Source organism: Hetaerina americana, unplaced genomic scaffold (assembly GCF_022747635.1).
Source record: "Hetaerina americana unplaced genomic scaffold, ioHetAmer1.1.p SCAF_215, whole genome shotgun sequence".
NCBI classification, from domain to species: Eukaryota; Metazoa; Arthropoda; class Insecta; order Odonata; family Calopterygidae; genus Hetaerina; species Hetaerina americana.
The window spans coordinates 86,095-108,188 of NW_027286781.1; the positions used below are offsets into that span (position 1 = coordinate 86,095).

Below are 22,094 nucleotides of genomic sequence, written 5' to 3' on the forward strand. Positions count from 1 at the left end.
TTTACTCTAGCCTTAATTCACTTATTCAATCTTCTCCATTCTTGTCTCATCATCTCAGTAGGTCGGCCAAAAGCCCTCTCATTTGTGTATTTTCACAATTTATATTTTTAAAAGGTACTGTCAAGGATACATTAAAGAAATCTTGCTTAATACTACCTCAAAACAGTATGAACATCAACAGTAAAGGCAATCATTTTCTATGCCAGAGGGAAAAAAGTATTTTTTCCAGCGTATGTTTGCAATTAATGGGACAAAGTCGTACCATACAATCTCAGCCGATTTGATGCAGGATGGTTATATACAATGGTAATTTGAAAAGTTCTCAGAATGGAATAGAAATAAACGACTTACTTCAGTGAAACATTTTTATTTTTCAAAAATTCTATGTATTTGGTGCAGCCTCTTGCTCTCACCTCTAAAATTAGATTCCTTCAGGCCTGCAAAATACCAGTCTACTTCGTCATTTAGTTTGTTTGAAGAGAATCGCCATCCACCGAGGAAAAATTTGAGCTTGGGAATAGTTGGAAATTATATGGAGCCAAATCAGGAGGATGTGGCAACAATAATTTGTACCTTAATGAAGTATTCTCGGGTCTTCCACCTGGTCAGGGGTTCCAGCTTGGCTGACATTTCAACTCTCGACTTGAGCAGGGCTGACTGATGCTTCAGTCGAAACGTTGGCCCACATGAAACCCCTGACCCGGTTGAAGACACAAGAAAACTTGATATGCTAGGAAAGCACCAGATCTTAATTCATACCTTAGTTAACATATTTTGCCATGGCAAACCTTCGCCTTTTTTTGTGTATATTATGCTGTACTTCGTACATTAGTAATTCCAACATTGTTAAAAAAATATTACTCCACTTTTAACAGTTCTAGGTTCCCTGCGTTGTCAATCGCTTTTCATTTATTTAACCGATACATAGAATGTAAGACCTCCTAGGAAAATACCAAGTAAAGAATGATGATAGATGGCCGACTTAGGTGAAAACAATCTTATTTAAACAATTATGAGTATTGATTTAATTAAATTCTATAGCTACACTATCTACTATCAGCAATACAGATGGCTTTGCATGCAGTCTCAGCTTGGTAAAGATAATCAACATTGTAAAAGATTTATTGCATATAGATTCAATTACATTTATCTCACATAGCTTAACTAAATATCTGTGTATATTAGTCTACCATCATTTAAAATATTACAAAATTGATTCCTCACAAGCAATTTATACAATGTCAGCCATGAGAAGGTAATTTCTCAGTTGATCAGTCATAGTCATGAAATTTATTAAATGAAAACACATTTTAGCTCAACTCCTCCATCCTCATTCACACAACAAGCATTTTTTTACCATATTAAAAGGGTAAACACACCACACACAATCTGTATCATTAAAAAAATAAATTATCATTTTAAGCAAAAACTTTACAGTGGTTTCACCACATTATGGGCAGCAAACAAGAAGTATGTACTTGTAAAAATTAGTACCACACTAAGCCTTACCCCAAACAAGACTAGCCATAGGGTAATGTCCACAGAGTTGATATATGCTGCCTTAAATAGCAGCATAGTCCAAGAATACAAGTGTTAGAGCCTGATCGAAGGCCTTAACGAATGCTACGCTTCAAAATGTTAGAAACCGAGGAAGTAGAGGAGCTGGTTGATGATGCTGCCTTCTTCACAGCTGCTGGATCTTGCTGGAAGCACTTCCAGGTCCTAAGGGTCTCATCAGCACCTGCTGAGAGGACAGTGGTACCATCTGGTGACAACGCAAGGTGGAGTACACGGGCTGAATGCCCAGTCAGCTCAGCCACCTGAGGAAGAATCGAGATCAAACAACTGATATAAGAAATTATCAAAGAAGGATTTATCATTACATATGAAACCTTAAGCTATGAAGAACCCAAAATTCACAGATGCAGTTTTATAAATTTTTCAAGAGAAATAGAATAAAATAAGTATGCAATCTTTTATCCTAATATATTATATGCTAATGATTCAATTATTTTATATTGTAATGAGAAAATAAAGCCTGCAATATTGTACAAGGTTTGCATAAAAAGTATTAAACAAGTTTTTCCTGACGTGACAACATCGCAGTGTGCTCAGAATACACAGGCTCGGAGGTGGGGGGTCTGACCTTCAACAAATGCCAATAGCCTACAAGAGTTCATTCAGGTTAGGCTGTGTGTTTAGTAGACACCTGTTGATTGACTTAGCACGAGCACAAAATGCAGTGAATGATCGAACAGTGGTACTCCATCAAATTTGTTTTAGACTGTGGATATCAGGCATGGAGACATTGGGCATGATTTAAGTGTTCAAGGATGAAAGCATGCCACAAATACAGTTTTTAAGTGGCAAAAGCTCTTCAAAGATGGATGAAAGCGTGGAGACCTGCACGCTGGAAGACGTGCACGCTGGATTCAGACCTTCAGCTAAGAGTGGGCATGATTGCAGATCGTATTGGCATTGATAGTGGACCCCATTATCACAGAAAATTTGGCGATGCAAAAGATCCACATCAAACTCATCCCAAAGGCCCACTCGAAGGTAACCTGATGAAAAAGGACTTGAGACAAAGCCCTAATCCCCTTACAGTCATGACTTGGCACCAGTTGACAATTTCCTTTTCTCAAAAGTGAAATCCTCCCTCAAAGGAAGCCACCATGTTACCTTAAGTGCCATCAAAGAAGCTTGCACGAGTACCCTAAAAGACCTTGCGGAACCCTACTACCAGGGAACCTCCGGGTTGTGCAAAAGCCACTGGCAAAGGAGTGTCGACAGGCAAGGGATGTACTTTCAAGAATTTTGAGACATTAAAGCAATGTCTGAAATTAATCTCACACCTGCTTCATGGAAATTTTTGAGTTATAATAATAGTTCACAGAAATACACCCCGAGTTTTCTTTTTCTGATAGCAAGTAATGTTTTGAATGACTTGGTTAACTTAACTTAGTGATGATATTAACCATAAAATTTAATACCACTCTGGCAGGTCAACTGGCACATCAATTTCACAAAAAAACAATCTCGGGCACAGACACACATGTTCAGAAAATGGTTGACACATGCTCAAGGGGACTCTAAACATGTATTTTCCATGAAAACAATACTTATTCTACCAAAATTAAGGTACAAACTATGAAATAATCATATTTGCCAGACTCAGTTGTGGTGGAATAATGTCCTTGCCTGTCAAACCAAAGGTCACGGATTTGATTCCCACCTACGTTAATATTCCCCCACCTAGGGCTTGGGTGTTTGGGATTGTCATTGTTGTCATGTATTGTTCATAAACTGATGTAAAAGGCTGAATCCAGGCTGTTTTCAGATTAGAACTAAATACAAGAATTATTACTTTTACCTCCCAAGAGTATGGGCGTTTATGGGCTGTGATCTTAAAGTAAATGTTAACAAGTTCACTAATGTCACAGGGCAATAATGAATATGTTGAGAAGAGAAAATTTTGCAGGCCTTAGAAATTTGTTTTATGCCATATAACAGATACCATAGCCTCCCAATCAGGTTTTCACAATGATTTGTATTACGAAGCAGTGATAGTGAAGACAATGTCACCCATTTGGATGGATGTTAAACAACATGTATCATGAGACTAAATATGTGCTATCTCTACTAACCTTTTGCATACCAGGATACTTCCAGATGACTATTTGATTATTCGCAAATCCATGACCAGACACCAATTCTTTATAGGTTGTGGACCAAAGTAAAGAGCAAACCTAAAATGAAGTAATACATACAATATTTATTTTAAATACATAAAAGCAAGTACATTATTAAACATGACACAATACAGCAACATACACAGTTTATATGATACAGGGGTAAAAATCACAATCTCTGTCAATACACATGCTCCTATTGTACCAATTGTAAACTGCTGTAAAAGTTTGACGCAAATGTAATGACAGTACTTAATCCATAGACGTAGCCACTTCTTACTGAACACTTAATATCATATCAATTCAAAAGAGCTAGCCAATAAAGTAGCTACTGTAACCTTTTTAACTGCAGAATTGACCATCTGCAATTATAAGTGGCCTAATGAGAGTCAGAATCAACTGGAGACATGGCAGAGAAGAACTGACCAAATTGCCAGCTACAAATAAATGGTAACAGGATGCCACAATGTCCAAAATTCTATCTCATGATCATGCATGTATACTAATTACCAGACAGAAGCTCTAATTAATGATTGGGTTTTGAGAAGGATAAACACTAAGTTGAACATCATAGGATGGTAAAAACTGGAACAGTATTCTATGATTGCATTCCAAGTTCCTCTCTATAAATGATCTTATTGCTGCCATAGCATCATGCATCACTTTCTGAACCCAAACTGATCATTCCCAAAGTATTTATTTACCCTCATCTCCATTCTCTTATTAACGATCCTGAGAACTTTTTCAGCTGCGTGCAAAATCAAGTTTGTGTTCAGCATTCCTCATAGTGCTCTCTTTCCCTTTTTGGTATGGAACAAAAGCTTATCTAATGAAGTCTTCTAGCCAAAGTCCTCACACATTCATGCTAATGATTTAAGTTCCCTTAATGCCCATTCCATTTCACCATTGTGTAATCCTGGATCCAAGCGATCCTTGTGCATGTCATATTCTCTTTCTGTGCCTGAACTGTGTTGCCTATATTCCAATTAAATTTACAACAACTTCTGTACATACTTTTAAAATTGTGCGGGCGAAAAACAAGCAGCCACTATTCCCTTAATTTCGATTATCATCATCATTACACCAGATAAAGACAACATCTGTTATGGCAACTTAAGAACTAAAGCAAACAAATTAGCACCTAAGGAAATGGACATCATTATGTAATAAATTACCCAAAAGTATAACAGATGATAAGGCAACTACTGCATGCAAATGTTAATTTAAAATATACTATCGAGTAACATTTTCTATTCTGAAGATATCTCAATAATAGTCCTGATTATTGAGTCACTTACTTTCAGTATATTAATTCTCTGAGATTAATGAATATTTGTGTATGCTACATTGTAATGTAATTGTTAGTACCACATTCGTATCTCAGTTGAGAGTGTGCATTGCATCCATTGTGACGTGCCTTATATCATGTACATACACTACCCACCTATTATTTGATATTATGATCTTTGGGCAAATAAAATGTATTATTTTTGAAAAGAAATGTAAGACTACTGGAATACCCTGAATTGAGGATTTAGGTGACATCAGATAAAAGCTAAAATCAATTGTATTTTATCCTCCCCTAAGGCAACAGAAACTACAGCAGCAATGAAATGCATTTTTCACAAAAAATAAAGCAGTTATCATTCACTGTATAAGTCAACTAGAAGTACATATTTTAACCTTAAATTTTATTTGGTACTATCAGTTTTAATGCATATGCAACACCATGCATCACCAACAGGCAGTGGTGCCTGAGACTGCTGAATTCTTCAAGAATGCCAGAACGAAGAAAGAAGACTAAAACATACAGGACTCTCAAGCATTTAGTGGCATAGTGAAACAAACTTCAATAGCCGATATTTCATCCCTGATGTGATTCAGAATTTCATCAATGTTATTTCAATACCAAATCATTACCATACCTGAAGATATCATCTATGAATAAAAACTGGTAGCCCAAAAATAAATGAATAGTTGACTTATTCAGTGATCATGAATTTTTGCCAAGATAAGCAAGAGATTATTAAATGGCATAAATAAAAAATAGCACCATATAACTACAAATAAGACAGCCTTACCTGAGACCTTGTGTCAACTGAATTCAGCATTGTTCCAAGGTTACAATTCCAGAACTTTATACATCTATCAGCAGTACCACCTCCACTAGCCAGTATTTGGGGCTGCCAGGGACACCATGCTAGAGCCTTCACAGCTGCTTGATGGGCACTAGAACATAAACGTTAAGCTAACAATCCCCAAATAAATCATTCATTTTTGCAGTCCGATGACTTTTCCATTAAAATGCTGACATCTGAAAAAAAACAGGAGCAATACCTGAATGTGTGGACAGGTTCAGTGGCTGAGTGGATTTGCCCACCACCTGCAGCTGGCCATATATTGAGAATGTTGTCATTACCCCCGGATGCAAGATACCGCCCTCCTGGTGACCATTTAATTCCACACACCTGAAAAAGAAACAATTTAGAGTGTCACATAGCTGGAGAAAAAAAACCTCCTTCGCCTTTTGAAGATGCAATGTACAGGAATTAAATAAAATTTAAACCATAATTTCTGTGAAGGCACAAGGTAAGAATGGTACAAATCACATGAAAAACCATTCTCTGGTGGCCTATTGGGAACAACTGGAGGGCCTGTTCCACGATATATATCAATGAGCAGTTATTCATTGAAACTCAGAACAAGAAGATTAAAATTTGTTTCATACAATCAACATGAAAATACTGCAACAATACCACCATGATTTTTTCCAACCACTTTTAACATCCAAACCATTCAACTGAAATGCATGCACATTTAATACAATTAAGAGCATGGTAACATCTGTGGTGGATCGAATTCAAGAATTACATATAATTAATGACATGAAATCTATATCATGGCGGACACATTCAGGACACACCGAAAATGCATAGAGGGACTATTGCAAGCATTAATTAATCGTGCATTATTCAAATAAAATACAAAACTGGGATAACTCTATACGCTATTTTCCTCCTCATTTCCCACTCTTTTACCCAAAAAAGAATTAAGACATTGAGTTATCCTCTTTCTGCATTTTTCATAAAAAGGTTTTAAAGGAATTTTCATACAGTTCCATATCACAAATTTAGAGAAAAGAAAAATGATGCATCATTCACCTCCTGGGAGTGGCCATTAAGATCAGCAACTAGTGATTCAGCCTGCCGTACATCATGTTGATGAATATGACCAGAGCGACTGCCTGACGTAAGAATGTACGAATTCCATGCCAGGGAACCAACCCGCCCTGAGTGACCAGTGAGTGTTCTGAGAAGTTTCTCTTGTGGGACATCCCACAGCTTCATGAAAAAAACCAAAATGTAAAGCATAAGGAACTTAGATTTAACAACAAACCAAGGGACTGGATTACATCACAATGGATCTGCTACATGTTTGTTGGGCACATAAATTCTAATTTTTTCCACAACAACATTCGAAAATATTTTTTCATTCCGTAAAAGCCTCACAAAAATATCACTTTTATGTAAAATAATACAAAGTAAACTTGAACAGCTAGAAATTGGTACAGCTTATCCCAATTGTAGCTGAATAACCATTATAACTAATTTATAATACATATTCCTAGGTTTCATAGCAATAGCTTTAATTTGATACACTATGAGGTATTAGATTTATTTTGCATTTAAATAAAGGTGCCATTGAAGTAATTATTTAACATAATGAGCAAGTTGAGACAGCCTGGAAGAATTATTAATTGAGTAATGTGGCAACATAAGATAGAATATAGTTTACTTCATTTAAAAAATGGTTTAAATTTGGTTGACTGCAAATCACTTCACCAGCCTTCAGCTTGTTGATGTTCAAACACACTAAATTAACTTAAAAAAAGGATAATATACACCAATAAATAATAATCAAATATAGTAAGCCATTTAGATGTGGTATGTATATGCCTCACATGCTCAAATCATCAAAGGAGCCTTTTTCTCCGACAATATTAAGCACCACAATGTGATACTTCATATCTTAACAGGGTAACCAGGAAGTAGATGGTTTCCCATTGCAAGAATTTCAAGGATAACACTAGTTTTTCAAGGCTTTCTTCTACCACATTTACACTCTGGGGTAATCCAATTAACACTTTTAGATTAACTTGTGCAAATATTTTATAATTTTCCCCCTCTCACTGTTAATTAGACATCTATACCTCAGACAATGAATTAAAATAACTTATCAAAAGGTTATGGCTCACCTAAATATAAATCTCATTTAGAGTTGAGAGGCCAGCTTGAAGTTATAGAATCCTACTTTGGAGTTAGACAGATTTTTTCAAGTGGTGCACAAATAGGGTGGATGAGGTAGCATTTCATACTTTAATTCATGAATTTTGGCCATTGCAATAACAGATTGGTGAGCTAGTACATTGTCTTGATGTAACAACACATCCTTCTTAGCCAAATGTGGCCGCTTTTGCTTGATTTCTTCGCTTAAACGTTGCAATAAGTTCCCACCAATACTCGCCATCAATAGTTTTCCCCTTTTCAAAATAGTCATTGAAAATTATCCCACGTACATCCCAAAAAACCTACACAAATACCTTGCCTGCAGATAAGACTGCCTTCTTTGTAGCCGGTTCTCCCTTTTAAATCCATTATTTTGATTGTTCTTTTGTCTTGGGTGTGAATTAATGGACCTATGTATCATCCATGGTTATGAAACGGCGCAAAAATTCTACTTTGTTGCTGTGAAACTTTGCTTAACACTCAAATGAAACATTCTCAACACTAGTTTTGCTCGAGTGTGAGCAAATGCGGCACCCATCTTGCACAGAGCTTTCTCATGTCATCACAAATTTTCAGTTAATATGCAATGTACCGCACTTTTTGAAATTCCTACTATGTCAGCTAGCTCTCTAACTTTCATTCCAGGATCACTTCATGGATTTTCTTCACAGTTTTTAGAGTCGACAACTCATTTGGTTGAACAATGCAATGCTTGTCTTAACAGCGTGTAGGGCCTTGTTTAAACTCTGCTGCCCAATATTTTACGGTTGTAAATGAAGGAGCAGACTCACCCAGAGTAGAATCCAATTTAGCTTTTATATTGGTTGGGCTGAGGCCTTTCAAATAAAAGTATTGTATCGCATAATGATGACCAATTTTCTCCATTTCCACAAATTAACTCATAACGTTCACTATTGATGGCTGCCAAACAAATACTAAACAACGTGGCGTCTTCAAACTTGAAAAATGCTTCATAGATTGCATACTCTCTAATACTGATATTTTTTAACCAACTACTGCTATCTCTAGGTCAAGCTGGGTACTTATGGCCCCCCATATACTTTAGTTTCTTTCTGCTCTATGGACTTTGGTAATCTAATCTACGATAGAATTTTGTAGTGGTATCCTAATCTTCAGTTGGGAGGAGAGCATTTTCAAGCGGAGTATACAGTTCATCACTTGGGGCATTAAATAGTGTGACCCCTTAGTGTATTTCATTAAGAGTTGGCTAATGTTGATAATGGATTTTTCTCCTCACTTCCCCAATTCCCTCTACCTCTACCCAATTATTCACAATCCCTAATGGCACAAATGACCTTTGCTGTTGGTCACATCCCCAAATAACTACTAAAACCATGCTGGGTCAGATATTTGAGAATCTTAATTTTAAGCAAAGATGGGAAAATAGATTAGACAAAAAAGTTCTTCTTCTGAAATACTCCAAAACATAATTTTACTTCCAAGTTTTTGCCCACCAGAATGAGAATTACTGGTCCTGAAATTGTGAATGCATCTCCATGATCAAAAACCAACATGAAATCCAAGCCAAAATACATTTTGTATGCCTTGCTCCATACGGGGCATAGAAATTAGTGGCTAGGGAATTCAAGTTACCTGTGTGCTTCCATTGCTAATTCCAACAGCCAAATAGCATCCTTCCTGTATCCATGAGAGAGATGAAATATATTCTGCCTGAGAATTTAATTCCATGAGGTGATTGATGTTGCCACTTTCAGCATCCCACAAATACACACTCATTCCCAAAGCCACAGCCAACAAGTTGGTAGATGACCAATCCACAAGGTTCAGGTCTAAATACAGGAAAAATATAAGAAGAGTTATTTTTAGGATTGCAAGAAATTTAAGAAGATTGGCATTTCTTTGGCCAGCTGGTGACGATAATCCATATTTTCTTAAGTTAAATCTACCTAATTTTACTGCACCAATAACAAGTGCACATAAATCCAAGTATTGTACAATAGGTATGAACACTTAAAGAAACCAATGTATACTGGTACACTCCAGTGCTTTTAGTATAATAATACATATAATCTATTTAACCAATTATGAATCATAGATTTAACCAACTTTGCAGCACTCATAAGAAAATATTTTATCATGATCTAACCCTACATACATAATTTAACAAATGCTGTAGTCTTCACAGGCCAATAAAAAAATTACTATTACCAATGGAATCATAAACCCATAATAATTTACCCTTCACACAAGTTATCAACCAGAATATTAATGTTATATTTTCTTAATGGCTGATAGCACTGCATAGCTGATGAATGGAACCAAGATTCTCATACTGATAATGCCATAGGATACCCTTGGTACCTGTCTTTGGAAATATGAGTTTGACGAAGAATGGAAACTGTAAAATGTAAAATGGATGGAAAGGAAAACAAACTAGGAAGTGCTGGAAATTTTTGGGGTAGAGAGATTATTATTGGGAAACATTCAAAGAAGGCAGGACAAGTGACTGCTGGTGATACTTAGATGCAATGGGATGCTCAAGGCAATGGGACTATGACAGAGGGCATAATGGGGGGAAAGTGAGGCATATGGATGAAAATAATATGCATTTAGGATGAAATTAAGAAAGGTAGAGAGTATACTCTTCTGAAGATTGAGTTACTGTAGTAGGAATGAGTGACTGAAGTGTGTAATGCCAAGGTTCATGGAAAATCTGGTCAACTACTGCTATTGATTTGCCCACACAATCAATTACTTTTGCGGTCAAGATGAATGGGGGAAAAAGGGACGGTAATTTATTTAAAGCATGAGAGGGCTCCAGTACTAGAGGGACAACTGTCACTGAAAGCTGCATGCAAGGTTGGTTTCTAATTAAAGAAACTCATAATAAGTTTCTGGAATATTACAAAAAGAGTTCCATAAAATCCTAATATATTTGGTTAGTTTAAAATAATAAAACAGTGGGATTTGAAAGTGCCTGTTTGACAACATTTGTCAAAGAGAAAAGTATTATACAGAAAATACAAGCTCCATGTAGGTTATACATACATGATTAAAACTAGAGGCTAAATTTACTTTAATTGCTTTTTAAAAGGTTTAAGCAACACAATAAATAAGGCAAAATACACACTATCACATGTAGTAATCCATGCTTGAAAAACTTACGATAAAGATATCAAAAATTTCAGCGCCAATAAATAAGAGTGCTCCTATGTTTTATAGCAAAGAGTTTAACCCAAGATAATCCTTTGCTGACAAACTTTATGGCTTGCACTATACACAGAATGGTCATTTAACTTTGACTCCAGCATTATGCTTCTTTAAAATGTCACCATGTTGATAATAGATTAATTAAACAAATGATTTTGTAACACCAAAATGAGAACAATGAAATCCAAGAATGATGCATTAAAAAAATATTATAGAAACTACAACAAATAAAATTCATTATGAAAACCAAAGAATAGTCTACAGTGAAAATTCATTTCAAGAGGTGAATCCTTGAGGAATAATTGTTCACATTTCATTAGAACCAATATAGAAACTCCATTTTAAACTCACAATAGTCATCAATGATGTCGGGTGCATCTAAAATTTTTTCAGCAGTCTGAGGTATGTATCTTGTGGATTTCACTGAGCCTGGTGTCTTAGACTGAGTGTAAACCACTTTCATTGAGTTCTGATGCCCCTGAAAGAAACAGGCAATCAATTAATAAAAAAATCTCATCTAGTCAGCCTACCCTTCAAAATCACATTATTTCTTAGGCTAAACCAGGATATAAGAAATCAACTTCCCAATGTTCTTCCTTCTGCATCGTCATGAATGTAATGCCAACAAAAATTGGAAATCTAATAAAATCAATTCATCGAAGACAATGTTCCAGGCTTTTCAACAAAAATATTCTAAGATTTTATTCATGAGGTATTATGTTTCAGTCTGATTGACCTTAAGTCAACAGGATGATGGGTGCAGAATTCCAGGAGTTTTGCACATGTTCTAAAGGATTTTAATATTGTATTCATTGCAACTTATAATTATAGAAAAGTTCATGAAATCACTATAAAAACATTGCCTTTAAAAATCATATCTTGATGATCATGGGGAACAATTCCCCATAGTGCTCCTTTTAAACAGAGAAAAGTTTCTTCAGAACATGAAAAACATTTTTCCAATGAAAAAAGCTTAAGTAAACATGTAAAAGGCTTCGAACATATTCAGGTTATTTGAATGCACAGAACAGGGTAACGGAGGAAAATTTGCTCTGTGATAGCACTTAAATTACAGCTAATTTGCCTGAAAGAAACCGAAACAGACACTATGATCTTAGTAAAATTCCACAACATTTTCAGCTCTTCTTGATGTGTGGTAATCTTGTAGCCCTTCGACAGTACACGCTAAAAACAAGGAATAAACAACAAAGATAGATATGCTGAAAATGGATAGAAACACACAAATGAACACAAGTACTTTTATACATGTTCCTTCAAGATAGCATTAACTATCACAAAGAATTTGCTTGAAATTAGCCAAAAACACAGACATTGGAATCTTTGAAAAACTTCAAAATATTTCCATGTGTGGTAACCCTGCTACAAGTCCCTATAGTAGCACAAGCATATTCATAGCTAAAAGCAATGATTAAATTATAAGCAGCAGACGATGTTCCAATGTATCAATATTTTCAATACCCTACAGCATTCAAATTCACCAATATTTCTCTAACATTTTACACTATAAAATTTCATTTATATTTTTTCTATTTTGAAACTTTCTAAAATAGGGAAAGAATATAAAAAATCTTCACCTCTGGAGCTGCAGGGGCTTTGTTACGGAATGCAAGAATTCTGGTCCCAGCTTCATTCCCCATCAGGTTCTCGGACATGATTCGCTGCTTCTCTCTGACAGAAGGGCTGAGCAACTCCAAGTCTTCTTCTCCTTCTGCCTGGTTTAACTGAGAAAGAAAATAAAATTTGTGGAGTGTTTAATGGAAAAATAAGGCTTTATCTAGCACTTGAACATACTTTTGCATGCACATTTTATTTAAATGACTGAGAGGGAACATGAGTTATAAGTACATTAAAAATTTCTCTCTAGTTTTACCACCTTCACCAGAATCACAACCTCATTTCTCAATATGGGATATTAACTTAACATTAAGCATGTAGGGCTCAAACCCTATATGCTTTCAAAAATAGTCTTTCTGATATCCATCCAAATAATGTAAATCTGGGATGTTTTCCACCCGAGTAATCAAGAGATTCAATTTGAAAAACTCCACCTTGAATGTATGTCCAGGTAGGTTAACTCATTCATATTTCAATGAACAGCTTTTTCTAAGTTTCTCCCAAAGCATCAACTAATTCACACCTAGGCACAAAAGAATAGTAGATACATACGTATATCATTTTACTATCAGTATTCTACATCTCATGGAAGATTTAGATGAACAAAGACTACGAAGAAATTTCTTTTCCTTTCCCAAGAAAACATCACCAGAGATCAAATACTTAAATAAACCTTTCTTTAATTCCCCACACTTTTCCCTTTCATTCTGCCCAACATGTCCATTCTTTTCATACCGCTTCCTTGCTTGCTACATGTCCTTCCCTCTTATCTCAGTCATCAGCATTCCATTGCTAATCAAAATGCTCTTCATCTACCTACCCTGCCTCCTTGGGATTTCTCCCAACAATCACCTCTTGTTCTCCATTAGGCCAAGTAACTTTTGGATTATTTTCCTTTCCATTCTCCTCAACATCCAAATTTCAAGTTTCCAATCTGTACCTATCATCTAGTTTCAATGACCATGTTTCCTATGCAAAACCATGCTCTATAACTAAGTTCTAACTAGTATTCTCTAAGTAATCCTACCAAATGTTCCTGTCATCATGACACACTTTGCGAAAGCTTCTTTCCCTAATACAATTCTCATGTCCCTACTATTCATACTCCTAAGAAAGAAATGGGAGAACAAGCAGTCCGGTTTGGGTTTCAGTTTTAAAATACTCATCTTGAATTGTCCTTTCATGGAAACATTTTCAACGACATAAAGGTAGTACTCAAAATGACAAATTATTCAACAAATTGCTTGATACACAAAATGAATCTCTAATAAGACAAAAATTGAACATAAGCCTCATTTATAACCCATTTCATACTCTAGAAGGGGCTCCCAGAACTAAAATTGACTTAAAAGATTTGTACACTTTTCTGTAGATCTCAAGAAGGTTTATAATATGTGTAATATGACCAATTAAACAATATGAACCCAACTCCCAGAGATGTGTTATAAACTTCCCACCTGGATTTTTCATAAGTCTAAGACAGCAAAGCTAAAACATTAAACTAAAAATTTCTCCAATCATATTTTCAAAAATTAAATTACCTTGAAGTGGCCGAAGTCGAAATGTGTGGCTGACCGATTGGGAATGAAGCGATCCCCACCAACTGGAGTCCTTTGCTTCTTCCCTGACCCGGGGGTGGAGGCACCTTTCCTTTGACCTGAGGGAAAAAACTCCTTTTCTTGAGGCAATATTTCCTTCAGATGCCCACCCAATCGACTGTGCTAATTGGTTCGACAAAAATGCAGACACTTTCCATAAAAAAATTTAAAGAACAAAATAACTTTTGCCGAAAGGACTGAATAAGTACGGGCCATAATTAAGTGTCGAGATAGTAAACAGCTCTGATGTCACAAAACAAAACCAAGAGGAAAAATGTTTCTTTGAATGCATGTGCAAACCCACAGGAGAAATGGTATTACTCAAAATCTATTAAGGGCACAACATACACTTCTTCGATACGAATGGCCAAGCCAATTAGCCTCCATACCTGGTGATTTGGATGGAGTTTTCTTGGAAGCCATTGCCTCTGCTGAGCCATTACCTTTGTTCGGAGTCTTGGCGGAGAGAGACTTGTTGCTTGTCGTGGAATTGAGTGAGACATTCATGCTGTAATCGTTAAAAAACGATAAATATTATAAAGCAGTGACAAAAATTCTTACAACTTAAAACATGTCAATAAATACTCTTTCACTTGAAGGGATATTCGACACAGCTGCTACTATTAATTGCCATGATCTTAAAACCTGATAAAGATAATGCCTCACAAACACACGTGACGACATTAAAATTTGAAATATCTTACAGCTCAAAAAATTTAACAAAACCAAATTACCCCAACTTTACTTATCAAACACACGGGCGTATTTAAATTCCACTTGTAAATAAGCATTTCCACCCACGTGGCTCGCCCACTCTTGAAAGTCATAGAATTTATGTATTTGAAATCAAAGAGTATCGAGATAATTCACTACTGAAGATGCAAGGACTATTTTTGAAAATCTTCACTTTGAAGACGCTTAAAAAGTAGAAAACACACCCACCTCGAATTCGCCGATTCCAGATATTTTCTTTGCCATCTAGGCATGGGACCTTTCATGGAATCGTCCATTTTAACCAAATTGTTCAATTCATTAAAATACTGAGCATGGGACATGTCGTGAACTCCAATTCCTGAAAACGAGAATGCGAAGTTCGAAATGATTTTGAATTATTCTCTGTGCACATAAAATTCCTTATTCCAGAGATCCTATCATCAAATATGCAACAGTACCTTCTCGTAAAGCGAAGTAGTAACACCAGATCTAGTGTGATAGATATTCTTCCTTGATATTCAGTGAGTTTGTAATGGTCTCCACAGGTAGTTTTCAAAATCCAGCGGTAGCCGTTAGAGAAATTTCAGAAGAAGGCCGCGTTGCCAGTCAACGGATACAACGTTGCCAAGTTTTCAGTTTAAAAGACTATCACAAATATGCTTCCCTCTTGCATGGGCCTTTAAAACTAAAAAAGACCTTCGCCACGCGGGCTATGCAAACGCTTGCTAGGGTGGAAAAACATGAAACATTTCCACGAAGACGTTAGTCGTTTTGAATACATATTAAGAAAGAACTTATGTTTTATATTTTGTAAGGGTGTCTCAGCGAAATGATGAAAAAATGCGATTTTCAAGCCGGAAATTTAAGACTTAAAACGCTGCTGAAATTATTAACTGTGAAATTAATTGTAACAGAATGATGACAAACTTGAATAAATAGAACTGTTCCACTTTACAATGGTAAAATTAAACTTTTTGGTTCTCATAAATCAGAAATATGAAAGATTTGAGTGCCAATTTAATAGAGCAGATGTGCCTTATCTTTTTTATTTATTTAAACGTATCACAATACATTAAACATTTCCCCTATAATCCAAACACAATTGATTTTATCACCTCCCGATAAGTTATACCATCCGACAGATGCTCTATAATTCATTTCCTTTTCGCTCACCAATTTATTTGATTATTCCTTACTTGGATGCATTCTGGTTCAATTATTATTATTATTAAAATTACACGTGCTGATGGACAGTGTCAGGTGGCACACAAGTCCCAAGTAACCACAAAATATAATAGATAAAATCAGTCAGTAAAACAAAATTACACTTGAAGGAAACTTCAAAACCCAAATCTCTTTAACAAAACAAGTGAATCCCCATCTCATCATCTACATCCATCAATCAGCAAGAAAAAAAAGATTAATTTTAAAAAAAATAAGCTATTACATATAATACAATACACCACACATCAATCAAATTATTACATATATTCCTAACATCTTTTCTTAAAAGTATACACTCTGTTAGGAAAGGGCTCGAACATTTTTGCAGGTAAGGTGTTCCAATCAACAATTGTTTGATTTAGAAAAAGATTTTTTTTAATTTGCTCTCTGTGCCCGGTATTTTACCTTAAATTTGTGGTCATTTCTCCCTGTAAAATTTGGGCTCCCCGCCTCTTTCCTAAGATCTGCCCAAGCTTTCTCCCCCTTCAGAATGCGGAACATTCCACTAAGTCTACTTATTTTCCTTCTAGTTTGTAGAGGCTCCCAGCCCAGCGTTTTAAGCTTATCAGACACACTCTCCATCCTCCTATGCTTCCCCAGTACATATCGGGCTGCCTTTCTTTGTACTTATCCAGTTTTTGATTAGTCCTTCATGAGGGTCCCATACTAGAGATGCGTACTCTAAAATTGGTCTTACCAAGGTCTGATACGCCTTCTCCTTTGTTGCTCTAACGCTCCCTTTTGAGGTTTTCATCACCCAATGAAGTGTTTTGAAAGCTATCTTAAAGATGTTCTCCACATTTAGTCCCCACCCGAAATCCTAGGTTAGATATACTCACTACTAAGTATTTATATAACTACTAATACTAAGTATTCTACACTAATAATACTAAGTATTTGCAAGTATCACTTCTAGGAATGAAATTTTCTGAGAATTTATATTCCCTATTGTTTCCATTTACCTTATTACTAAAAGTGATGGATTTGCATTTGCTAAGATTAATATCATCCCACTTTTTGTCACCCAATCCGCCATTTTATTAATGTCCCTTTGAAGTATGTCGCGGTCTCTGTGATTTTCGACTTTCCTGTTGATAATACAGTCGTCTGCAAAAAGTATTATCTGAGAATGAAGGCGTTCGTCTAAAACTTCGTGCAATAGCTGAAATTCATGACAGCCATGGTAACATATTGTCAATTCTAAAGTGGTAGTACAATTTAGATAACCATTAACCAGAAGGGAGTGATGGACACTCTGGTACCTTACGGGGCTTAATTAACCACCGATTTTCCTTCCGTAACACATACATTTTCATGTCTCCTAGTAGTAGTGGTATTTTGGGGAGGCGACCGACAGCTGAGGTCATTTGCGCCACATGGAATGGACAGGAAAGGATGAAGTTTGGAGAGAAACCCGGCGTCGGCATTAGCCTACTCTTTACGAAAGGCGCCAAGGGGTCCGCAGCATAATGTCCCATCCGACGGACGGCGTACTCACTCAAAGTGCCCTCCACAAAGCACCTCAAGTAGGGATCAAAATACCTCTGAAAAATATTCAACACCGCCGGGATTTGAACCCGGGCCCTCTAAATGGGAAGCCAGTACGTTAGCCCCGCACCATCTGAATATTTTAAAAGGATATATATATATATATATATATGTTTATATATATATATATATATATATATATATATATATATATATTTTTTTTTTTAGGTAATCTACCGGTTAAGGTAGGTTTTTGGATGGACACAACTACCAAACAAACATTTTATTACTCCTAACAAAACACAAAATACATCATCCTACTCTATATCAGGTCCCTCTTCATCTCTGAGTACTTTCTTCCTCCCTTCATCCCGTCCAACATCCCTATCCTGTTCCTTCCCTTTCCTCTTTTGCCCAACATTCTCACATTCTCCCCTCTATCACAGTCTTCAACATCTCACTGCCGGTCAACACCCCCTTCATCCACTTTTCCTGCCTCCATAGGATTTCTCCCAATAAACCCCTCTCTTCGCCCACCATAACAAGTACTTCCTCGTTTGTTTTCTTCTCTGTCCATTTCACCTTCTCCATTCTTCTCCACACCCACATTTCAAAAGCCTCCAATCTACGTCCATCCTCCTGCTTTAATTACTACGTTTCCGCACCGTACATAGCTACGCTCCACATCAAAGTTTTTACGAGTCTTTTCTTAACGTCCTTACTCAACGTCCCTGTCATCAACCCCCTTCTCCTTGTGAAAGCCTCTTTGCCTAGCGCAATTCTTCTCCTTACGTCCCTACTACTTTGACCGTTTTGGTCCAAAACACTACCGAGATACGTAAACTGTTCTACCTGCTCTAGTTTTTGCCCTCCTACTTTAATGTTAAGCTTAGCCTTTTTCTTTCTAGAAAATCGCATAACCTTTGTTTTATTAATATTGATTCTCATCCCATACTTGTCGCACTGAATTTCCGATACACTCAGCAATGCTTGCAACCCCTTGGCTGACTGACAAACTAAAGCTTGGTCATCAGCAAACGTAACTGATTTTACGAATTCCCCGCCCACTTTCATTCCTACCTCCAGTTCTTCCCGTGCCTCTTTGATCATTTCCTCTGCATACAGGTTGAACAGCAACGGTGATAATGGGCAATCCTGCCTTTCACCCTTCCTAACACTGCCCAACCGGACTCCCCGTTTCCCACCCGCACCTGAGCAGTCTGAGACATGTGCAGGTTGCAGATTAGCCTCCTTTCCCTCCAATCTGTTCCTATTTTCTGCAATATACTCATTAGTTTTTCCCAATTCACTCTATCAAAAGCTTTTTCGAAATCTACGAAACAGGCAAATACCTCCTGGTTGTGTTCTATATTCCTCTCGATTAATAATCTCATTACTGCAATGGCATCTCGCGTACCTCTTCCCTTCCTAAACCCAAACTGATCATCCCCTTAGTAATCATTTGCCCTACTCTCTGCGTGGGATATCAAACTTATCGTCCTGTAGTCCTTAGATGATGTAGCCTTTACCTTTTCCGGAATAGGAACTAAAACTGATCTCACAAAGTCTTCCGGCCAGATACCTTCCTCATAAATACTACGAATCAGATATATATATATATATATATATATATATATATATATATACACACACACACATATATATATATATATGTATATGTGTGTATATATGTATATATACATATATGTATATATATTATAATATATATATATATATATATATATTTTTTTTTTAAGGTAATCTACCGGTTAAGGTAGGTTTTTCGATGGACACAACTACCAAACAAATATTTTGTGACTATTAACAAAACACAAAATACATCATCCTACTCTACACCAGGTCCCTCTTCATCTCTGAGTACTTTCTTCCGCCCTTCATCCCGTCCAACATCCCTATCCTGTTCCTTCCCTTTCCTCTTTTGCCCAACATTCTACCCTCTATCACAGTCTTCAACATCCCACTGCCGGTCAACACCCCCTTCATCCACTTTTCCTGCCTCCATAGGATTGCTCCCAACAAACCCCTCTCTTCGCCCACCATACCAAGTACTTCCTCATTTGTTTTCTTCTCTGTCCATTTCACCTTCTCCATTCTTCTCCACACCCACATTTCAAAGGCCTCCAGTCTACGTCTATCCTCCTGCTTCAATGACCACGTTTCCGCGCCGTACATAGCTACGCTCCATATCAAAGTTTTTACGAGTCTTTTCTTAACATCCTTACTCAAAGTCCCCGTCATCAACTCCCTCCTCCTCGTGAAAGCCTCTTTGCCTAGCGCAATTCTTCTCCTTACGTCCCTACTACTTTGACCGTGTTGGTCCAAAACACTACCGAGATACGTAAACTGTTCTACCTGCTCTAGTTTTTGCCCTCCTATTTTAATGTTAAGCTTGCCCTTTTTCTTTCTAGAAAATCGCATAACCTTTGTTTTATTAATGTTGATTCTCATCCCATACCTGTCGCACTGAATTTCCAATTCACTCAGCAATGCTTGCAGCCCCTTGGCTGACTGACAAACTAAAGCTTGGTCATCAGCAAACCTAACTGATTTTACGAATTCCCCGCCCACTTTCATCCCTACCTCTAGTTCTTCCCATGCCTCTTTGATCATTTCCTCTGCATACAGGTTGAACAGCAACGGTGATAATGGGCAACCCTGCCTTACACCCCTTCCTAACACTGCCCATCCTGACTCCCCGTTTCCCACCCGCACCTGAGCAGTCTGAGACATGTACAGGTTGCGGATTAGCCTCCTTTCCCTCCAATCTATTCCTATTTTCTGCAATATACTCATTAGTTTTTCCCAATTCACTCTGTCAAACGCTTTTTCGAAATCTACGAAACAGGCAAATACCTCCTGGTTGTGTTCTATATTCCTCTCGATTAATAATCTCATTACTGCAATGGCATCACGCGTACCTCTCCCCGTCCTAAACCCAAACTGATCATCCCCTAAGTAATCATTTGCCCTACTCTCTATCCGTTTGTTTATGATCCTGAGAACAACTTTAGCTGCGTGGGATATCAAACTAATTGTCCTGTAGTCCTCACATGACGTGGTCTTTACCTTTTTCGGAATCGGAACTAAAACTGCTCTCACAAAGTCTTCCGGCCAGATTCCCTCCTCATAAATGCTACGGATCAGCCCATATAGCCTCTTCCTCCCACATTTTCCTAAGCATTTTAAAAGTTCCACGGGAATGTTATCTACCCCCACGGCCTTATTTAGTTTCATCTCCCTTAATGCCCTTTCTATCTCATTGTCTAGTATGCCTGGACCTAAGCTGTCTTCCTCTACGTCATTTTCTTTTTCAATGTCTAACTGTGTTGGTCTCAGTTCTTTACTATACAGTTCTTCTATATACTCCTTCCATCTCTCTTGGATCTTTCCTGCGTCAACTATTACCTTACCCGCCTTATCTCTAACTATTAGCATAGCTCTTCCTTTCTTACTTCCCGATAACGATTTAACTTTGCTATACAGCGCACCGATTTCACCCTTCCTCTGGAGACTTTCCATATCCTCGCACTGCGTCTTCCACCATGCGTCTTTTGCCTTATTTGTTGCCCGCCTCAATTTATTGTTCAATTCTTTGTACTTCATTTTGCCCAATTCTGTATTTATATTCTTCCATTTTCGCCGCTCATCCATCTTTGTAATCATCTCATCCGTGATCCATGGTTTCCTAGTCCTTTTAGCGTTAACGGTTCCAATAGTGTCTTTTGCGGCTTTAGACAACCCTTTTTTGATCATTTCCCATTTTTTTTCGATAGTAATAAGCCCTTTACCATCCTCCATTATTTTCTCTACCGTCTGTTTGTATTCCTTCCTTTTCAACCCATATAATGCTTCTACATTCCATTTTCTAACTCGCCGCCCCTGCCTTATCTTTTTGAAACGTACACTACATTTCATAACAACTAATTTGTGGTCTGAGTCCGCATCCGCTCCCGGAAAGCTGTGGGAATTTATCACACTATTCCTAAACCTGTGTCTAACCAGGATATAATCTAGCTGGTATCTTCCTGAGTCACCTGGCATTTTCCATGTATACCTGCGTCTTTTGTGGTGTCTAAACCAAGTGTTGGTGATGACTAACCCCTGTCTCCTGCAGAACTCAACTGCTTTCTCCCCGCGGTCATTCCTCGTGCCTAAACCGTAGTCGCCCACCTCATCACCATCTCTTCCTTCGCCTACCGTCGCATTCCAATCCCCCATCACTATCAAATATATATATATATATA

General features: G+C 37.1%; 1 protein-coding gene across 1 annotated transcript; it reads right to left on the bottom strand.

Moving 5' to 3' along the window:
• Positions 1-1,143: 1,143 nt before the first annotated feature.
• Positions 1,144-15,673, bottom strand: LOC139688677 (cell division cycle protein 20 homolog). Its single transcript, XM_071586247.1, has 12 exons — positions 15,576-15,673; positions 15,346-15,475; positions 14,793-14,911; positions 14,347-14,462; positions 12,766-12,912; positions 11,522-11,648; positions 9,593-9,789; positions 6,854-7,033; positions 6,030-6,160; positions 5,774-5,921; positions 3,648-3,749; positions 1,144-1,820 (listed from the first exon to the last, which is right to left on the bottom strand). The coding sequence occupies exons 2-12, from the start codon at positions 15,456-15,458 to the stop codon at positions 1,614-1,616; spliced, it is 1,587 nt and encodes a 528-aa protein (XP_071442348.1). The 5' UTR covers positions 15,459-15,475; positions 15,576-15,673; the 3' UTR covers positions 1,144-1,613.
• Between the last annotated feature and the right edge of the window lie 6,421 nt (positions 15,674-22,094).

Coding starts and splice junctions, on each gene's coding strand:
- LOC139688677 (XM_071586247.1), bottom strand. CDS start 15,458: ATGTCCCATGCTCAGTATTTTAATGAATTGAACAATTTGGTTAAAATG. Junction 14,463..14,792: donor AACTCCATCCAAATCACCAG/GTATGGAGGCTA, acceptor TTTTTCCCTCAG/GTCAAAGGAAAGGTGCCTCC. Junction 3,750..5,773: donor CAGTTGACACAAGGTCTCAG/GTAAGGCTGTCT, acceptor ACTTCATTTTAG/GTTTGCTCTTTACTTTGGTC.